The 19194-nt window shown below is 47.3% G+C and overlaps 1 protein-coding gene across 5 annotated transcripts in view; it reads left to right on the forward strand.

The window, feature by feature from the left end:
- The first annotated feature begins 2191 nt into the window (after nucleotides 1–2191).
- Nucleotides 2192–19194, forward strand: part of Abca4 (ATP binding cassette subfamily A member 4) — a 134899-nt gene continuing 117896 nt past the window's right edge. For 3 of the 5 annotated variants that reach the window (XM_076933199.1, XM_034500722.2, XM_076933202.1), the window contains exons 1-4: nucleotides 2192–2362; nucleotides 10415–10508; nucleotides 12434–12575; nucleotides 13590–13729. In XM_076933199.1, coding sequence (XP_076789314.1) covers nucleotides 2297–2362; nucleotides 10415–10508; nucleotides 12434–12575; nucleotides 13590–13729 — 442 coding nt within the window. In that variant the 5' untranslated portion in view covers nucleotides 2192–2296. Of the gene's footprint in view, nucleotides 2363–9747; nucleotides 9886–10414; nucleotides 10509–12430; nucleotides 12576–12928; nucleotides 12994–13589; nucleotides 13730–19194 lie in introns of those variants that run through there. The other 2 variants (XM_076933200.1, XM_076933201.1) reach the window with 2 other exon arrangements.

Here is a 19194-nt window from a genome sequence, read left to right on the forward strand (position 1 = left end):
TGTTGTTACCAATTGTTAGCAACTGAGTTATAGCACAGTGAGTGCCATTAGTTAAATACACCCCTCTCTAATTCAGCTAAAAGTAGACTATTTAAATGATAAGAGAATATGATTTACATAGCTGATAATCTGATGGTTATAACTTTTTCCTCATCTTCATTAATTGGAAGATCTAGTCCATCATCAGCTGTCCCTGACCCACCACAACCTCATAAACTTTCCAAAATATCTGCCATTGGCAACCCGATCAGTCATGCCTAGGACTTAGCCATCTGTCTACATCCTAAAAGTCGGCTCATGACTCCAGACCCAGGTGTCCGATGCTTGTTGGACACCTCAGTGCTGGGCTCATCATAGGGACTTCAGCTTCACCTCGAGGTAGCTGGATGGGGTTGCTCAGGCCTGACATCCCAAGACTTGGGAGGTGGAGACCGGAGGATCAGGAGTTCAAGGTCATCCTCAGTTATATATCCAGTTCCAGGGCAACCTAGGACTATCTCAAAACAGTAACTTTAAAAATATCAGAATCAAATACAAATCTCCTCCTGTCCTCTTAATTGGCCCCCATTGCCATTCCTCCTTCAGAGAGGCGAGTCACCCTTTATATCCAGCCAGTCAGGCTCCAAGTCCCAGTCCTTCTAGTTGACCTTTTCCTCTTCACTGACTTCCAGTCACCTATCGGCTGCCTCTCTTTGCTTCCAGTGGCTCGAAACTCTCCCCTTGTCTTCCATGACTGCTGCCACTCCCTGCTCTCAATCGGCCTGCCCCACACAGCTGTCTCTCGTAAGCACTGGATTAGTGTTTTTTTTTTTTTTTATTTCTTCCTGGATGATAAAAAACACATTCTCTCACATGCAAGAAGTGCTTAACGATCCTGTCCAGAGCTTGCTTCTGTTTGGGGATGCCCTGCACTTGTGAGCCACTTGGCGATCTCTTCATATTTGCTCATTTGATCGATGTTGAGTCAATCATCATCATGGGTTTCTGAGCCTGGTCTCTGTCTCCTTCTACAGCCTCTTCCTCTGGTATCTCCCACCAATTGAGACGTCCTTCTTTGTGGCTTTCCTGAGCAAGATAAGCTATTCCTTCCTCCCTGTCTCTCTAGGGAATTTTAGTGAGCTACTTAGTTCAGTAACTCATCGTTATTACGGGTAACAACTAGACAAATACTTAATGTCACGTGATTTCAGATTGCCTCCCTGTAAAACTAAGCATTTGGCTACCTCAGAATAATATAAACCAGACACACAGGGCAGTTTACAGTTACACCACGTCTTAAATGTACTAGAGGTAAGATGCTATTTTGCATATTTCAAAGCCTATATTAACTATTCAAGGAACCTTTCAACACCCAAAGCAGAAACTCACTCTGTAATTGGAAGCTTCACCAAGCATGCCAGTCAGCCCTCGTGGCTGCCCCATACATTCTTAGGTTATCCAACGTCATGCCGCATATTTACGAACAGACCGAGTTAGCATCCATCCGGGTCTCTCCTTCCACCTTTTGGAGGTCTTAATGTCTAGAGCTTTTCAAAGAGAAAATATTCCTGAGATTTGAGGTGGGGGGAGACAAAACTTCCATGGGGAGGTACCAGGGAGACATGTTTGGGTGTGTGTGTGTCTGGAATCACAGTGGGCGATCTATCTAGCAACACCCACCCCCCCCCCCGCCCCACCCCCCCGCTGAGCTAGATTGCTCACAAGCCTGTGGCAGACTTTGCTACTGTCTGCTGAGTTTGGATTACTCCAAGCAGCCAGGACTGGTTGATTAGACTTGAAATTATTATAGGGCAAAACAAAGGGCTGAAAGAGAACGGGTTACTTTAGCTCTCCCTCATTAAAGAGAAACAGTCAAATCAGGATCCTGCCCCGTGTTAGGGCACTGGGGGGCACATGTGCAGCCTCTAGGTATAAAGGAAATTGTCCCAAATTTAAAATTCAGAGGTATCCAGAGCGTATTCCTGAGAAGCCGCAGGAGCCCCTCTGATGTCGGATGGAGGAGGGTACCTGAAGGCTGTTTCCCGTTGAACGACCCATTTCAGTACCCTCCGTGCCCCACACTTGTGTGTTTGGGGCTTTTCTTCCTCTAAAGAGAAATCGAAGCCTGTCTCCTTTCCCTGACAAAGGGTTTACAGGTAATTAGAAGGGATTATGCTTGAAGGGGAAATGCAGCCTTTAATCACCAGAAGGACACAGCAGCCTGAGCTGGACGCGGTCCCAGTGGCCTTTGTGTCCGGTGCTTGCCTGAGCCCCAGCTAGGGGTGATCCCCCCCGCCCCCCGCTGGGGTGGTCCAATATGGGCTTCCTCAGACAGATACAGCTTTTGCTTTGGAAGAACTGGACTCTGAGGAAAAGGCAAAAGGTAAAGACAGGGAGTAGGCGGAGGGAGGTGGGGGCGGGGAGGAGAGGAGGGCTAATTTGCCCTTTAGTTCTGAGGTCACCTTTAGCTGCTTGGTGACCAGGTGCCCTCCCACGGGATGACACCCTTCTCTTGTCCTTGACTACGAGAAAATTATTCTGTCCCCTGCCCAGCATGGGAATCCACTTCCGCTCCCCACCCCTCGGGCTCTGACACCTGTTGGTCCCAGCTCTTATCACACAATGGAAGCTCCCAATCCCTAAAAAACAAACAAATACCTCAAAGGAAAACAAGAAGCCGGGCAGTGGCGGCTCAAGACTTTAATCCCAGCACTTGGGAGGCAGAAGCAGGTGGATTTCTCAGTTCGAGGCCAGCCTGGTCTACAGAGTGAGTGCCAGGACAGCCAGGGCTACACAGAGAAACCCTGTCTTGAAAAACAAAACAAACAAACAAACAAACAAAAAACGGAAAACAAGAAAGCTTTGACTGCCTTTGCAGCTCTGAAAGAACAGTTTTCCTTGACGCAAGGGCATTGATGTTCCTGGAACTGAAATATAAATTCCCAGAGAAGTCACAATTTCACTGACCACAATTCTGTTCTGTGGAAAAATAACTTTGCATCTTCCAACTGTGTTATTGGTTCAGAAAGTGTTATTAACCACAGATTTCCCCAAGCCTCTTCTGTGATCAGACATGGCTGGACTGGACTGAGGATTTAAAATAAAGGTGTAACGTGCATGCTCCCCATGAGCTGGCTTCTATGACGGCCGGGGAAAACTGAAGTATGTTTTGAGAATCCAGAGTATTATAAAGTAATGTAGGTCAAATGTAGGGGAGGTGCTGGTGTGAGCTGCGGGAGCGCTTCCAGACTTGCTACAAATGGTTCCTCCATAGTTTTTTCTGTGGCGGATAAGGAACAAATACACATCCGTACAGAAATGGGGCTGAGAATGTAACTCAGTTGGTAGAATGCCTGCTGAGCCTACAGTAAGCCTTGGATTTGATCCTTATATCACATAAAGTGGGCATGAGGGTATGTAGCTGTCAAAAGGATCAGACATTTAAGGTCATTCTTGGTTATATACGAGTTTAAAGCCAGTCTGGGATGCATGAGATCTGTTGAGAGAGAGACACAGAGGGAGACAGAGAGAGAAGGGGGGGGGGAAGAGGACGAGGCGGAGGAGGAGGAGGAGGAGGAGGAGGAGGGGGCGGAGGGGGAGGAGGAGGAGGAGGAGGAAAAGAAAGAAGTGAAGTTATGAAGGAATGACTCTCCCAGAGTCCTAAAAACATGAACTGGTTTAAGGAGCTGATGTGGGGAGGGTTGCTGTGGAAAGTGGGGAGGGCTGAGATTAAATTATGAGGCCCAGATTGAGGAAGATATCCCTTGTTGAACTCTGGCCTCCACACACAAATACATCCTAACACATATGTACACACACACACACACACACACACACGTATGCATTCAACACACACATAAACAAGAGAAAAGAAAACTGAGCCTCACAAAGAGGACAGGGAAAGAGAGAGGCTATGGGGAAGGTTTGTGGTAGGTTTCTGTTGGTGGACTAGTCCTCTCCTGGGAACATTAGAAAGAAATGGGATCAGGTGGTGGGGCAGGGCATGTGAAGACCTGTGTACCCACCTGAGGCAGATTTGGTCAGAGAAAGATGAGCATGGGGATGTGTCAGCTAAGCACACAACTGCAGCTGGGAGAGGAGAGGAAAACTCTAAGGTTACGTGAAGGTGGCGGTGCCACACTCCAGTTTTGAGCTCACCCACGGGGACAACATTGTCCTAATGCTGGCTGCTTTTCCCTGACAAGGCTGGTGTCAGTTTCAAATTAGTCTGGAGGTTATTTGGGACCCCCAGGGACCAAGTGCTAACAGTAACCAAAGGCTCAATCCCTTCCAGAACTTCCCCTTCCTGAATGAAAACGCTGTCAAAACCCGAGCAAGACTCATTGTTAACTTCACCGCGTTCAGTCATTCATTCGGTCAAGAAATAATAGTCACCAGGCAGCGTGCCAGGGGCTAAGTTCCCAATGATAAATGAGACAATTCAGTTTCTGCTCCCAGGGTGCAAATACTCTGTAGATTGCCAGGGAAATCCAATATGCCCAGCCCACCACCTCCTGTATCTCCTCCCCTCCCCTCCCTTCCCCTCACACCATGACTGCTGACCAGCAGTGCTCCCCTTGCTGTGGCAAGCCAACAGGGTTTCCAGAGACAGAACTGACTCAGGAAACTGAGCCTTTTCCCTGGCATTGGCAAGTGGATTCCTGTTGGGGGATGGGGCTTTTCTCCTCACTGTGTGCTCCCCAGGGGATGGAGTCATTCACATTGTGAACCCTGTCTCACTTAAGCCTTGTCACTGGCCTGTGTTTGATATCACCTTCATGGCCTGGAGACTGAGATCACCCTGATACCTCAAGATAGCCAATGGATCCAGGATGTCTCAGTAAGATGAGGACATTTTTCTAAACCCCCAGTAGCTCTGTGAGGGGGTCTGTGGGTCCTTTCAAGGCATTTGGATCTTCTGGAAAGATCTGTACAGCATGACTGACCCATAAAACAATGAGAACAGACAGAGACCAAGGTTCTCTCTCCATCTTCCTATTTTATCCCCTCAAGGTGCAGGAAGGGAGTCTTTAAGTGCCTGCTCCCCTTCCTTCATTTCCCATCTTCTGTTAGCCTTTACCTGCCTGGCATGGTACTAAATTAGTTACATCATTTAACCCTTGCAGTAAGGACTAAGAGGTTTCAATTATCCCTGTGGGTACCAATAATGCAGGCTACAGTTATCCCTGTGGGTACCAATGAAGTGACTGAGGGTTCATCAGGGTTAGCATGGGTTGGACCTGGGATTAACCATGTGTGACTTCCAGATAGCAGATGTGACCATCAGACTCCACTGCCCTGACTAACGGAATAGTCACAGATATCACAAAGAGAGAATGACTGGGTAATTAATTTATCACGACCAGGGCAGTACATGTAAACGAATATTGCCTCTATAGCCTGAGTACATGTCTGACTTGCCTAAAGGAGAATGGAGCACAGCCCTTGCCCTGGTGGAATGTGTCAGGCAGAAGGAGACTGCCACTTGATTCCAGAGCAGAAATGGGAGTGGAGTGGATGGAGTGGAAGGAGGCATGGGGTGGAGGAGGGGCCCAGGAGTTCAGAGGAGGTTTCTCAGGATCCTCACACCCTGCCTCCCAAAGGCTCTGTCCAAGATCATACCTGTCCACTCTGGCTGAGAGGGCCTGCTAAGTATAGTAGCACCAGTTTTTCTTACTTCCAAGTGTACATATCCTAGAATTCCTTGGTGTCCCCAGGGTCCCACTTGCAAAGGACAGGATGTTTGGTGAAGGCCTGAGGACTCATAAAAACAGGGGTTCACAGCCAGGTGGTGGTGGTGGTGATGGCCCATGCCTTTAATCCCAGCACTTGGGAGGCAGAGGCAGACAGCCTGGTCTACAGAGTGAGTTCCAGGACAGGCAGGGCTACACAGTGAAACCCTGTCTCAAAAAAATAAAAATGGGGTTCATGTCCTAAACTCTAGAGCATGTGTCTGGTATCGCTGTGGCCGATAGTGCTGGCTCAGCATTAGGCGGAAAGAACATGGGGGTACAGAGAAGCTGGCACCAGCTGCTAGTGCGCCAGGCTCTGGGTGGCATCGGGCCAGGGTTGAGAGTCCTGTCTGGGTTCTCAGCCCAGAAGAGAGGATCAGTGCTATTTGCTCTGGAGCTCTGACTACCTCTCTCTTTTAAATTGAAAACAGAGAGGGACGGGAGAAAACCTAACTGGCTGTTTTAAAACAACAAGCACAACTCTGCCCTGACCAGGAACCTTTCCTCCCCCACATAGGCTGAATGGTAAAGAAGTGGGGGGAGGAAAAAGGGGGGGGAAGGAAATACCAGTTTGGTTTAAGAAACATTCCACAGGGGGGGGGTTTCTGAGCTTGGACTGGGCTTAATTAAAGTTACAGACATGTTTAAAGTGGGGAGGGGACTCTGCAGACATGTTTTTTATTATAATGTGGAATTTCTCCCTAGGGCATGCCTGTATACACTTGAGCAGCAAGGGTAATGCCCTTCTGGGCTGGTGGTACTGATGCCGGGGGAGGGGAAGAGGCTGCTGGGAGGACCCACCTGCCTCTGCTAGGTGGGGGAAGAAAGGCAGGTAGTCTTTGTGCAGAGTGGCCTGTGAATGTGGCCGCTCCAGATCCCAGGCAGAGGAAAAGCATCAGCTCCCTTCCCCCACCCTCCCCATGCTTCTTAAAGATAGCCGGCTATGGTGAGGTGGCGCGGAGGGGCTGTGAGGATGCTGTTAATTTTCATCGTGTTTCTTCCATCATCTGTCTGTCACCTGCTGTCACCCACTGTGCTCCTGTGGCCCTGGCAATGACTCTATGAAACAATAATAAATGGTCTGTGTGCCAGGCTCTGCTTTCTGCGCTGGGTGTGATAAACATATTTCATGATTACAACTGCTCTGAGAGACAGGGCCTGGTACCACTCCTTTTTGACAGATGCGCCCCTGTGGCATGGAGAGGTTCAGAGGTTTCCCAGTGTCATAAACCCCAATAATTGGCACCAGAGTAGCCTGTTATTAATCCTCATGGTACACTATAGGACAAAACAACATCCCCATCTCACAGATGAGAAAACTGAGAGTCAGGAATTGAGCAAGTCCAAGAATGGTTGAAACCCAAATCCTTACGTTCCCAGATCAGCACAGGTGGCATGTAGCATCCCATAAGACTCACAGGTAGACACAGCACATAGGCATGCAAGCTTTGACGGAGAGCCAACATTACTACATTGTCTCTGGAGGAGTCACGTGCAAAGTCTCTGGACTGGTTGTCTCATCTCCTTGGAGAAGACACTGAAAGCGACTTCCAGTTTCAGCACTTGCACCTGTCATGCTGCTATCCTGCCAAACCCGTTCCCCCACCACCCTTACAAGCCGATCTGGAATGGGGGAGGGGAAGCTGCTACTCGTGCCTTTGTGGGGTGCAGCGTGTTATAAACTCTTCAGACTGTCCACAGCCTGAGTCCCTGTGTCAACTCCAGCTTCCCCAAGAAGCACCCTAGGCTCATCTTGACTGAGACATACACATTCCGGAGAAAGCTGATGGGAACTTCTTATGACTCCTGCCTTGTGTGGGGTGCTGGAGTCACAGGGGAGGACAGATGTGCCTGAGAGTGTTGGCCTAGGAACCAGGATAGATAGTAACAGGCAGGGGTTAGGCCAGGGAGGCTCTTGGGACGTGCGTTTCCTGTGGACAATTACCAGCAATCTTAATTGCTAGCAAGTATTCCTGAGGCAGTATCCTTGATCGTCAGGTGGAAATTGCCCAATATGGGTGTTTTGTAACCTTGTAGGAAAAAGTATGGAGAGCTCCAGAAGCTGAGCACCTTCAGAGAAGAAGCCTATTGTTCTGTCTTCTTGCCATATTTGTTTGTGTGCTTCCTTCAACCTGCCCTCCTGAGTTACGTGTTGAGTAAAGTCTTTTTAAAAAGTGTACCTGTAAGATGTTTTGCTTTCCCTCAACATGTGTTCTATTTTCTACCACCAATTTTCAGACACGGTAGGAACTGGCTGCCATCAGACTCCTGGGTATTTTGTTTTGTGTTATTTTAAGCAGCATACAGATTTATTATACATTTATCCTAACTCCTAATTCCCTAAATCATGTCTAGTTCCCTAATCCAGCTTCTCTCCCTCTTTTTCATAATTCCTCATCTCAGCCCTCCCGCCGTGCAGCGCAGCACCAACTCAAGCGTCTGTCCTTTCAGAGTCTGGAGAACTCTGACTCTAAACCAAGAGTCTCTGCTTACCCACCTTGCATGATAGGTTGAGACCAGCTGCCTCTTCCGGTTGTGGAAAGGGAGGAGGAACCCCGGCAGTATTTCTGCTTCCCTTAAATGATAGACGTAATTGAAGGAAAGAAAAATGTTGACTAACTGGATTTCTGTTGACTTTGCTTTGGGGCACAGTATTTCAGAGTCATTCGCTCCCTACTTCACTCACTAATTCAATGGCCACCTTCAGGCAAGGTCTACCATGCGCCAGAAGGCCAAACAGTGGGAAAGGGTAGGAAGAGTTTGGCTCTGGAGGCAGGAGGCTGGATTTTGCTTCCTGTTGTGACAGTGTGCAAGTCACCTGACCTCTGCTGGTCTCTTCGATTACTCACAGAATGAGAGATCACGAGACGTTTACTGTCTGAGGCACCAATTACACAAGAGCTTATCAGAATCTGTATCCTTAGCCAGGTGGGGGGAGGGGGGGTGGGGTGGGGGAGGCGGCGGTGCTCCGTGCTCGGAGTTTCAGTCCCTGCACTCAGGAAGCAGAGGCAGGTGGATCTCTGTGAGTTGGAGCCCAGGCTGGTCTACACGGAAAGTTCCGGGATAACCAGGCCTACACAGAGAAACCCTGTCTTGAAAGACCAAAAAAGAGAAAGGAGAAAAAAAGACCTGGCATCCACTCGCCTCACACAAGCCCTGAAGCCTGAGGTCTCTCATGGCAGTTTTGTGTTGACGTTATTTTCAGGAATAGACACAGGCAGAATGCAGACGGACGTAGAATCTGGTTGATGTAGTAAATCAGGCAGGAGGTGGTGGAGGAGAGAGGATGGAAGAGGGAAGTCCTTTAGTAAATAGCTACTCTTAGCAATGGAACGTATTCTGGTGATGCCTTATTAGGTCATTTCATCACCCTTTGCACATTGTCAAGTGTACTGACACAAACCTACCTACACCATGGCCTCCTACAGAGCTCTAGGGGCTGTGTGTCTCTTTATGAATTGTGTGGTCTATTGCTCCTAGAGCCACAAAAAACACACAAGGTTAAAGCAAGAACAAGACAAAATGATGCAGGGGAGAGACAGTCAACACAAGATGCAGGAGGGAGGCTGCTGGTTTTACAGTTAACTTCTTAATGGTGAATTTTTGTTTCTGAGACAGAGTAGTCTCAACATTGCTATGTGTTCTGGGCTGGCCTTGAACTCCTGCTTCAGCCTCCCAAGTCCTGCCGTTGCAGATATGTGCCAACACACTTTGCTTCAAGCTTCTGGTTTCTGTCAGTTTGTTATGAGTAGACATTTTCTTGCAACTGACGATTTAAACACAGTAAATGCATAAGCCTGTAAGAGTCACATATTGTTACTGTCGTTGCTATACATAATTGTATGTGCTGTAATTTTTTTAAAAAGCGGTTATTTTATTTATTTACATTCATTTCAATTGTTATCTCTGTTCCTGGTTTCCCCTTGGCAAACGCCCTATCTACACCCCGCCCCCTGCTTCTATGAGGGTGCTCCCCCACCCACCCACCCACTCCAGCTTCATCGCCCTAGCATTCTCCTACGCTGGGGCATCAAGCCTTCACAGGACCAAGGACCTCTCCTCCCATTGATGCCAGATAAGGCCATCTTCTGCTACATATGTGGCTGGAGCCATGGGTCTCTTCATGTGTACTCTTTGGTTGGTGGTTTCGTCCCTGGAAGCTCTGGGAGTTCTGGTTGGTTGATATTGTTGTTCTTTCTATGGGGTTGCAAAACCCTTCAGCTCCTTCAGTTCTTCCCCTAACTTCTCCATTGGAGGCCCCATTCTCAGTGTAATGGTTAGCTGCGAGCATCTGCCTCTGTATTTGTCAGGCTCTGACAGAGCCTCTCAGGAGACAGCCATATCAGGCTCCTGTCAGCAAACACTTCTTGGCATCAGTAATAGTGTCTGGGTTTGGTGTCTGTATATGGGATGGATCCCCAGGTGGGGCAGTCTCTGGGTGGCCTTTCCTTCAGTCTCTGCTCCACTCTTTGTCCCTGTGATGTGAAGTCACCACAGACACTACAATGTTAAGACGGTAATGGGGCTTTTTCGGCTCCATAGTGATCAGTGGCTGCCTGAAGTGATACATGGACTATGGTTGTACAACAGCCCTGTCTTGTTGCTCAGACAGTGACAGGAGAGGGCCCGTCTTCCCTGGTTATATATCTCCTCACATCTCTTAGCATGTTTGCTCATTCCGGTCTTTATTCTTCCTTTTCCAGATTCGCTTTGTAGTGGAACTCGTGTGGCCTTTGTCTTTGTTTTTGGTGTTAATCTGGCTGAGGAATGCCAACCCGCTCTACAGTCAGCATGAATGTGAGTCTGACCCCAGAAGACCTGGTCATCTTTCCCTTTTGGAAGCTCTTGGGTTGCAATGGGGGGGGGGGGGGGGGGGGGGGGGAGGTTCACATCTGTTGCCATTTCAGAAACTTCGATGTATAAACCAGACTCCTCAGTGCTGTACAAACTCCGGTGTCTTAAAATGTGTGCAGTGCAAGCCAAGCCTGGCCGTAGTGGAACACTGGAAGAATGGACTGTTTGTGTACTCATTTCTTTCATTTGGCAGTTCTGGGACTCAAATGCAGCTCTCTGTATATAGTTATTTTTGACTGTTTTGTTGTTGTCTAAACATACCTATATTACAAATTTAGATCCGTTTTTCATGATGACCGATTTAGGGGATTTGTTTTACATGGTGCGGGGATAGGGGATGATGAGAAAGGGACAGCACAGAATCACACTTAATAAATATACCCTGGGCTCTCTCTTACTCTCTTGCCTCTAGTCTCTCTGTCCCCTCGCCTCTCCCCCTTCCCTTCTCCCTCTCTCCACGTGGTCAAGGCCAGCCTCTACTTCTTCCTCTCTTCTTCCATCTTCTCCCCTCACCTTTGCCCTATCTCCTGAATAAACCCACCCCCTGGAGCTGTTTGGTCTGGAGTGGTCTGTTCTAAGCTGTGCTTGGAGGACTAACACCGTCTAACACTGGTGCATTGGCAGATAAGTACGTCTGCCTAATGTTCCCACTTACTACCTATTCCAAAGGGTGGGATCCCTCTGGGTTTCAAATGTACACCTTAGAAAAAAATTTTTCTTTCTCCCAAATGTACTTAATCTTATTCCCTACATCTTGTCAAGTTCAGGCGCCTCCAAAGCAGCTCCAGAGAAGCAACCTCCAGATGCTCCATCTCCTGTCACACACAGAGCTGCTTCTACTGAACCTGTTCCTTCTGACCTATCCTCAGATGGCTCCACAGACCCTGGACAGCAGGAAACAGCCAACTCTCCTAAGACTGGACAAACATCCCCCATACCCATTCTTCTAGGTTCCCCCTAGAGACACGTCACCCCCAATGCCAGCAGGAAGTAGCCAGATATCACGACGACCCTATTCCTGCTTTGCCATCACCTCTTTCTAATTTTTCTTTTTTTAATTAAACCAAAACAGGGGAATAAAAAAAAAGAAAGAAAAGAAAATTAAAATAAATAAATAAATAGATAAATAAATATACCCTGGAGCTTCAAGGCATCTGCGAGCCTCGTGAGAGCCTGTTTTGTATAGTAGCCTTTTTGGAAGGTTCCCTGTATCTTCTGGCCAGGCTGTTGTCTTGTCCAGCTGACATGGAGGCCTCAAGAGTCATGCGGGCCACTGAGTTCCTGGTGCTTTTGCTCCCAGCTTCTATTTCTCGGCCAACCTCCCAGGAGTGCACAGCCTCCATCCATACTGTGCAAAGAACTCACAGGCCTTTCCTCTGAACCACCCTGAGCCCACTTCTTCATTTTCCTTCAGAAACTTATTTTCTAGCCTCAGTTCCCCTTCTACCTAAGGTCCTAGGACAGGACATAGCCTTCCTAATGCTGTGACCCTTTAATATAGTTCCTCATGTTGTGGTGACAATCTCCCTCGAAACCATAAAATTATTTCCGTTGATACTTCATAATGATAATTTTGCTACTGTTATGAATCATCACATAAATATTTGTGGTTTTCAATGGTCTTAGGCGACCCCTGTGTAAAGGTCATTTGATCCCCCAAAGGGGTCATGACCCACAGGGTGAGAACTAGTACTCTCGGAGACCATTAGTCTGCATCCTTATCTGCCACCAAGCTCCAGTTCACAACACAGGGCCTAAACTATATTAGATGCCCTGCTTCATAAACAAGGGGAGAGACAGAGAGTCTGTGCTCCTGGTCTGTTAGCCTCTGTGACTAACTCCTTCTTGTTTTCATTTCCTGTCTTAAGGCCATTTTCCCAACAAGGCGATGCCTTCGGCAGGATTGCTACCATGGCTCCAGGGGATTTTCTGCAATATGAACAACCCTTGTTTTCAAAACCCCACCCCTGGAGAGTCTCCTGGAACGGTATCAAACTATAACAACTCCATGTAAGTGCTAAGATTCCAACAGGGAGGAACTTATTCCCCCTTCCATTCTCCTCCCATGTGGGAGTGTGTGTACCCCCTGAAGAATGGGGATTTTCTAAAGAGTGTGGGGTGGGGGCAGCTTCCTACCTGGACTAGTCTACTAACAGCAGGACACCTGGGGAAAACCTTCAAATTAAGCCACATGGACATGATTTTTTTCATCTTTATGCCCAAGAGGTGACCTGGAATCTAATAGCAGCCCTGGCTGCCATGCGTCCACTGCTTGTGGTCATCCATCTGCTTAGGTGGAAGGACTGATCCTTCCTTTACCGGCTCCTACAGGCTACCAGTAGCCATCTCTGTTTCCTCCAAAGCCTTCTTTAGACAACCAAGGCCTATGAAGAATGTCAAGGACCATTGCAAGGAAACGCAAAGTCAGGTTTGGAACGTGAAGTTTACTTCTTGGAAGAAAATAACAACCCCCAAATCTTCTCCTAAAACTGTTATTAGTGACTTAAAAGGCAGAAAGAATCTTGGGATATGACTTACATAGTGCATTTTTAACCCACAAAGCTGAACATCCGGTTGTCCATCTTCTTTCTCCCAGTCCAGTCAGCCTTGATGGGTATGCATAGGGAGGACCTTGGGGATACAGCATGGTGACAGGTCCCATCTCTAAGAGTGGGTGATGGGGATGTCAGAAATTGGGTGACAGCTGGCAAGACTCACTGATAGTATCTACAAACACCCTCAGAACAACAGACCCAGAGAAAATGGGGTTTAAGGTGACTTTGGCCTGCCCCAACTTGAATTCGGAGCAAATTTCTCATCACCTCTGTCAGTGTTAGAATTATAAATATCCATCAGTGGAGGCTATGCTAAGTCAAGCAACAATTTAAAAGTAGCACAAGGCTGTTACTGTATTATTACAAAAATGATAGCTCTTTGTTTATAAATATTTTTGTTTAGAATTATAAATATTAAAAAATATTTTTTAAAATTATGACTAGAAATATATTTTTTTCCTTTCTACAGCTTGGCACGAGTATATCGAGATTTTCAAGAGCTCTTTGGGGACACACCAGAGGTCCAGCACCTTGGCCAGGTTTGGACAGAGCTCCGTACCTTGTCCCAGCTCATGGACACCCTGCGGACTCACCCTGAGAGATTTGCAGGTAACCTGGGTGTCAGTGTTCCCATTCTGTACGTGTCTCTAGAGTCAAGGATACCTCTGGAGGAGCACCCAGGTTCAATTCCCAGCACCTACAAGGCAGCTCACAACTGCCTGTAACTCTACTTCCAGGGCATCTGATGCCCTCCCCTCATATAAGCATATGTGAAGGAAAAATACCAATGCAAGTTAAAATAAATAGACAGACAGGCAGGCAGGCAGGCAGACAGACAAGGCCAGGTAGTAGTGGGTGGCTCATGCCTTTAATCCCAACAGTCAGGAGGCAGAGGCAGGCAGATCCCTGTGAGTTCCAGACTGGCCCAGTCTGCAGAGAGGTACACAGAGAAACCTGTCTCAAAAAAAAAATTAATTAATTAATTAAGTAAGTAAGTAGTGAATCAGAGATCCAGGTGTGAGAGCCACTTAGAATATGGAACGGCAAAGAGATGTCTCACAGCCTCAGGGTGGGGAAATAGGAGGCAAACAAAAACCAACATCAAAGACAGCACCAGATCTTAAGTCTTCCGTGAGCATTGCATGGGTGTGTCAGCTTCACTTAGTCACCTGTGGGGACAAGCTTTGGCAGTTGGATTGTGGCATTGCCTGAGCATCTGTAATTCAGAGGCTTCGAGGAGGTAAAACTCCAGGAACCAACTAGATGTTGCCACAGGCCTGGGTAGAGGGTGTCTTTCAAGAAATGCCCACTAGTGGGTGAAGACACTTCCAATAATTCAGAGTTCAGAGGCAGCAGCTGGTGCTGTAGAAAGATGTGTGTTCCTAAGACAAAGGTGGTGACTGTAAAGATTGTCCTTAAAGGATGACAGGGACAAGGAAAGGACTACAGGGGCAGGAGGTTGGGGGTGGGGTGGGGTGGGGAGTCAATGGGTAAGAGTGGCCAGACAGAGCAGCTTTTATCCGAGTTACAGTCAAGTTAGGATGGTGTGATGCAGCCAGCCCTCTTCACCTGAGCCTGTGTGTGGTACAGCACACATAAAAACATTTAAACAATTACCATTATACTCCCTTCTATCCTTAAAAACAATTAAATCAAATTTTATTTATCCCTATCCTTTGATTCTTTGCTTGTAGGAAGTAGGCTGCATCTACCATCTGATTCTCTGCCTTGGAGCAGCCAGCCTGTCTTTGTATATAGTAGGGCCCCCAGCATCTCTGAGCTAAGGCTCTCTAAGGCAGCTAGAATCTTTTTAGAAGGGGCAGGGGTAGTTATACAACTTGTGTGAGAACCATGTGACTTGGCTGGCTTGCTGAGAAACCAGTTCTTCCCCCCTCCTAGAGACTTATATCATTTGTGTGTATCATTTAAAGATTCTATCCGAGAATCTTTAAATAATTTTTAATAGTGAGTTAGAGAGATGGATACTGTTGAGTGCCCGCCCACAGGGCCCCTAGAGACAATGATAGTCAATGGTGCCCCGCATCATATGGGGAAACAGATGGCTTTGAGAACATGGGGGGTCAGGAGGGGAAAAGACTGGAAATAGAATCTGGACCTCTCCCATCTCTCTGCCTTTGCAGCCTGGATCAGGAGTACATTCAGATCACTGGGTTAGGATTGCTTAGTTACATTCAAGTTACTTCCAAAGCAGTAGAGTCCATATTCCTGGTCATCACTTCTACAGCTTAGATTATAAATATCTACAATAGTCTTTGCTTGTCTGAAAAAGTACTTATTTCAGTTAGCTCAAGTCTGAAGGACTCTAAAAGGTAGAAACAGCCAGCATTTTCTATCTATCTATCTATCTATCTATCTATCTATCTATCTATCTATCTAATTTCTGAGACAGGTCCATACTTAGCTCAGACAGCCTCAAACTTGTATAGCTTAGACTCGTCTAGAACTTGTGGCAAACCTCTTGCCCCCTCGTCTCCGAAGTGCTGGAGTTATAAGCATGAGCCAAAATGCCTAGTTCATATTTGCCTTTTAATGGTAAGAAATCAGAGGGGCGGATGTGCCAACCATGAAGATGTTTTGTTCAAGGCTAAGCAAGCAGGTAAGACAGACAGCCACTGTCTTGATCTCAGGGTGACTTTCCTCCCTTCATTCAGAAGGGTCTGCCATCAAGTGCACTTGGCACTGAGGTGTCTGACTGTGACATTGAGTCTGGCTGCAGGGAGTGGAGAGAACTCGTTCCAAGCAGAAGTTCTCCATGGTTGCTGCAGTGTCTAGAACCCAAAGCACTACTTTCTAAGCCAAAAACAAACAAACAAACAAACAAAACAAAACAAAACAAAAAAAAACAAAACAAAAAACAAAAAACAAACAAAAAAACAAAACAAACAAACAAACAAACAAAAAAACACCACCACCACCACCACCAAAAAAAGAAAAGAAAGAAAGAAAGAAAAAAAAAAAAAAAAAAAAAAAAAAAACAGGACTTGAGGGTGACTGGGCAGGCAAGTGGATCTTTCTCTGCAGGCGCTTCAGCTATGGGGGAATCTTCTAAAGGATGTGTGGCTGGGGGACAGGGGATCAGGGTAGCCTTCCAAGGTTCCCCAGAAGCTGGGGTCAGAAACTACAGGAGTCCAGGGACCATAGCCAAGTAAATGATATGGTCTTAGGAGGAAACTTGGGCTGGTCATTGATGCCTAGTTGAGGTGGCAAGAGGAGGAGGAGGTTCTAGGATGTTGGTCAAGGTGACTGCTGAAGTCTGAAGTTACCATGAGGATCTCAGTCTCAGAATTGGGTGGACAGCTGCAGCCACCGAAGCTTTTGCCTGTGGGGTTCCCAGTCCCCTGGGAAAGTATGTCAAATGCTGACCCAGACAGCACTTTTCTCTCACAGTAAACCTGTAGGGCTGCATTCTCTGCAGAGGAGGATTAATGGGGAGCCACCAGCTGCAGACAGACATAGCCCCCTATCCCCAGCCGGCTCTGTGGTCTCATCTTTAAACCCTTCTTCCGGAAACCTCACCCTCAGCTACCCTCCGCCCCCTACTCTCAACCTCCAATCTTCCCAGGGAGGAGAACGAGTAGAACCACATTTTAAATAAAAATGTAGTTTTCTTTACTCAGCAACCCCTCCCTCCACTCCCTCCCCGCTTCATGCTCTCCCTCAGGAATCTAATGAAGGGCTTGTCTGGTATCACTCTGTCGCTCAGACCCTGGGCCCCACACTCTGCTGGTAGGGTAGCCCCCACACCCTCCTCAGGTGTGTGCTTCTCCATGTCCCTGCCCTTCTCTTCCTGCCCCACCCCTGACCCAACCAGGCCACAGTTGTGTGATACTCGGACAAAATGACTCTCTGTCTCACTGCTTCTCCCAAGGCATTTGTATGCAATGGCAGCTGAGTGCGTTAAAGAATAACCAAAAAATAAACAGCCGAATGGGGTTTCACTCTCAGGATAAGAGCACAGGTATTTATTGAGTGCCTGGAGTCATTCAACAGACGTTTATTGAGGCCTTGATACTATGTCAGGCCTTAAAGCTGGGCTAAAGATAAAAAGAAGACAGACAGACAGACAGACAGACACACAGACAGACAGACAGACAGACAGACAGACAGAGGAGAGAAAGAATGACTTTGAGGTCTTAACTCTGTGTACCCAATATGGCTAGGCAGAACAAGGGATGTAAAAAAGAAGAAAAAAAACCACCCATGCACACCTGTACTCGAATGTTTGTGCGTGCATGCATGCACTCTACTGTGTGCAGAATACACACAGACAGTGAAGGCCTGCAAGTCTCTATCTAAAGGAGTAACTACAAGAGAACAGTTGAGCTGACACCACAGAGGTAGGAGAACAGAGGGGGCTGCTTGGGAAAAAATGTTACCCAAAGGAAAGGAATACAAAGATTGAACACAGTATCTTCTCCTTGGCCCTGCGACTCCAGGGGGACCCTACCTTCAGGTTCTTACAGTCTTTGGACAGTGATAGTGGGTTTCTCCCAGGCCCAGCTCAAAGGCATCCAACCTTGACCCATCCCACAGGTCTAGTTATTCGCTGGGGTGGAGCCTGACAAGAGGCTGTTGTACCGAAACATCAGGGACAGTTGCTCCTGCCCTAGATAGTGGCAGATGTACGGGCTTGACCCCTGCCCTGCAATAGGAAATTATCTTTGGCAGTGTGGATCTAGTTATGCCACCAAACAGAAACATTACATCCCTGAAACAGCGATGGAGGTTGTCAGACACTTGCCTGGAGAGGGAAAGGTTTGGGTGGAAAGTATAGCTTGCTAATTGAAGCTGGAGTCAGAAGGAGAAAGGGAGTCAGAAGGGTATGACCTTTGGAGAAACAGAGTTGAACAGGGCACCAGACACCTGGAGAACTTGGGCCATAGTGACTGACATTACATATCCAGGGCTTTGCCTTCATATTGAGATGACTTCTAGAAGCTGGGCCTGTGAACTCTTCTCTGGTCAATATCTCATAAACTGTAGTAGTAGCCCGTTTGATTCCGATACCTGCCCAGGAAGCAACAGAAGAGGCAGGTACTGGAGTGAATTCTCCAGGAGGGGTGGGGATGATATTAACGTTGTCAGAATAAGCATTTATTGAGTACTAACTACTTTCAGGCCTGGGAGTTAAGTGCTTCAGATTCCTTTGTGTCTTATTACCACTACAACATCTAGTCTATATGGTGACCATGATCACATGGAGAGAGGCTGATCAATTGCCCAGGGACTCCTTCACAGTAAGGGGTCCTTTATGCCTCCTTGAGAAAGAATTCTTGCTTCTAAAAGGTTTTGAGTGAAGTTGGACAGAATGTGGCTGAGGCTGGCCAGGACAAGCCAGGGCAACAGGCCTGAAACTCCCCTCTTACATGAAGCTGCTCTTACTCTTAATTGCCTTGTTCATGTCAGTACCCAGAGTTTTAACCCCGAGTTGAGCTAACAGAAACCACAGAAGGGTTCTCATCCATCAACACCTTGGTGAGAACAGATTGGACATCTCTAATCCAGAAACATGGATTTTTCCCCCCTTTGCTTAAAAAAATTCTTTTTTTGAGGCAGGTGGTGGTGGCACATGCCTTTAATCCCAGCACTTGGGAGGCAGAGGCAGGCGGATTTCTGAGTTTGAGGCCAGCCTGGTCTACAGAGTGAGTTCCAGGACAGCCAGGGCTACACAGAGAAACCCTGTCTTGAAAAAACAAAAACAAAGAAAGAAGGAAGGAAGGAAAGAAAGAAGCAGGAGTCCAGTTTCGTTATTCTGTCTGGTTTTCCTAGTACCATTTGCTGAAGAAACTGTTGTCTCCTCCAATGTGTGTGTTTCGCCGTTTGTGCCCGAGAAGCAGGTGGCTATACCGTGTGGGTATGACTGGGTTTTCATCCCATTGGCTCCATCTGGCTTGTGCTGGTGCTATTCTGGCTTTGTTGCAATGGCTCTGTTGTGTTACTTGAATTCTTCATCCACAATAACACCTTGGGTATTTGAGGTCCTTTTGCTTACATAAGAAACTTGGGATTATTGGGTTTTTTTTTTTTTTCTAATTATGTAAAGAATGTAATCG

Source organism: Arvicanthis niloticus, chromosome 4 (genome assembly GCF_011762505.2).
Source record: "Arvicanthis niloticus isolate mArvNil1 chromosome 4, mArvNil1.pat.X, whole genome shotgun sequence".
NCBI classification, from domain to species: Eukaryota; Metazoa; Chordata; class Mammalia; order Rodentia; family Muridae; genus Arvicanthis; species Arvicanthis niloticus.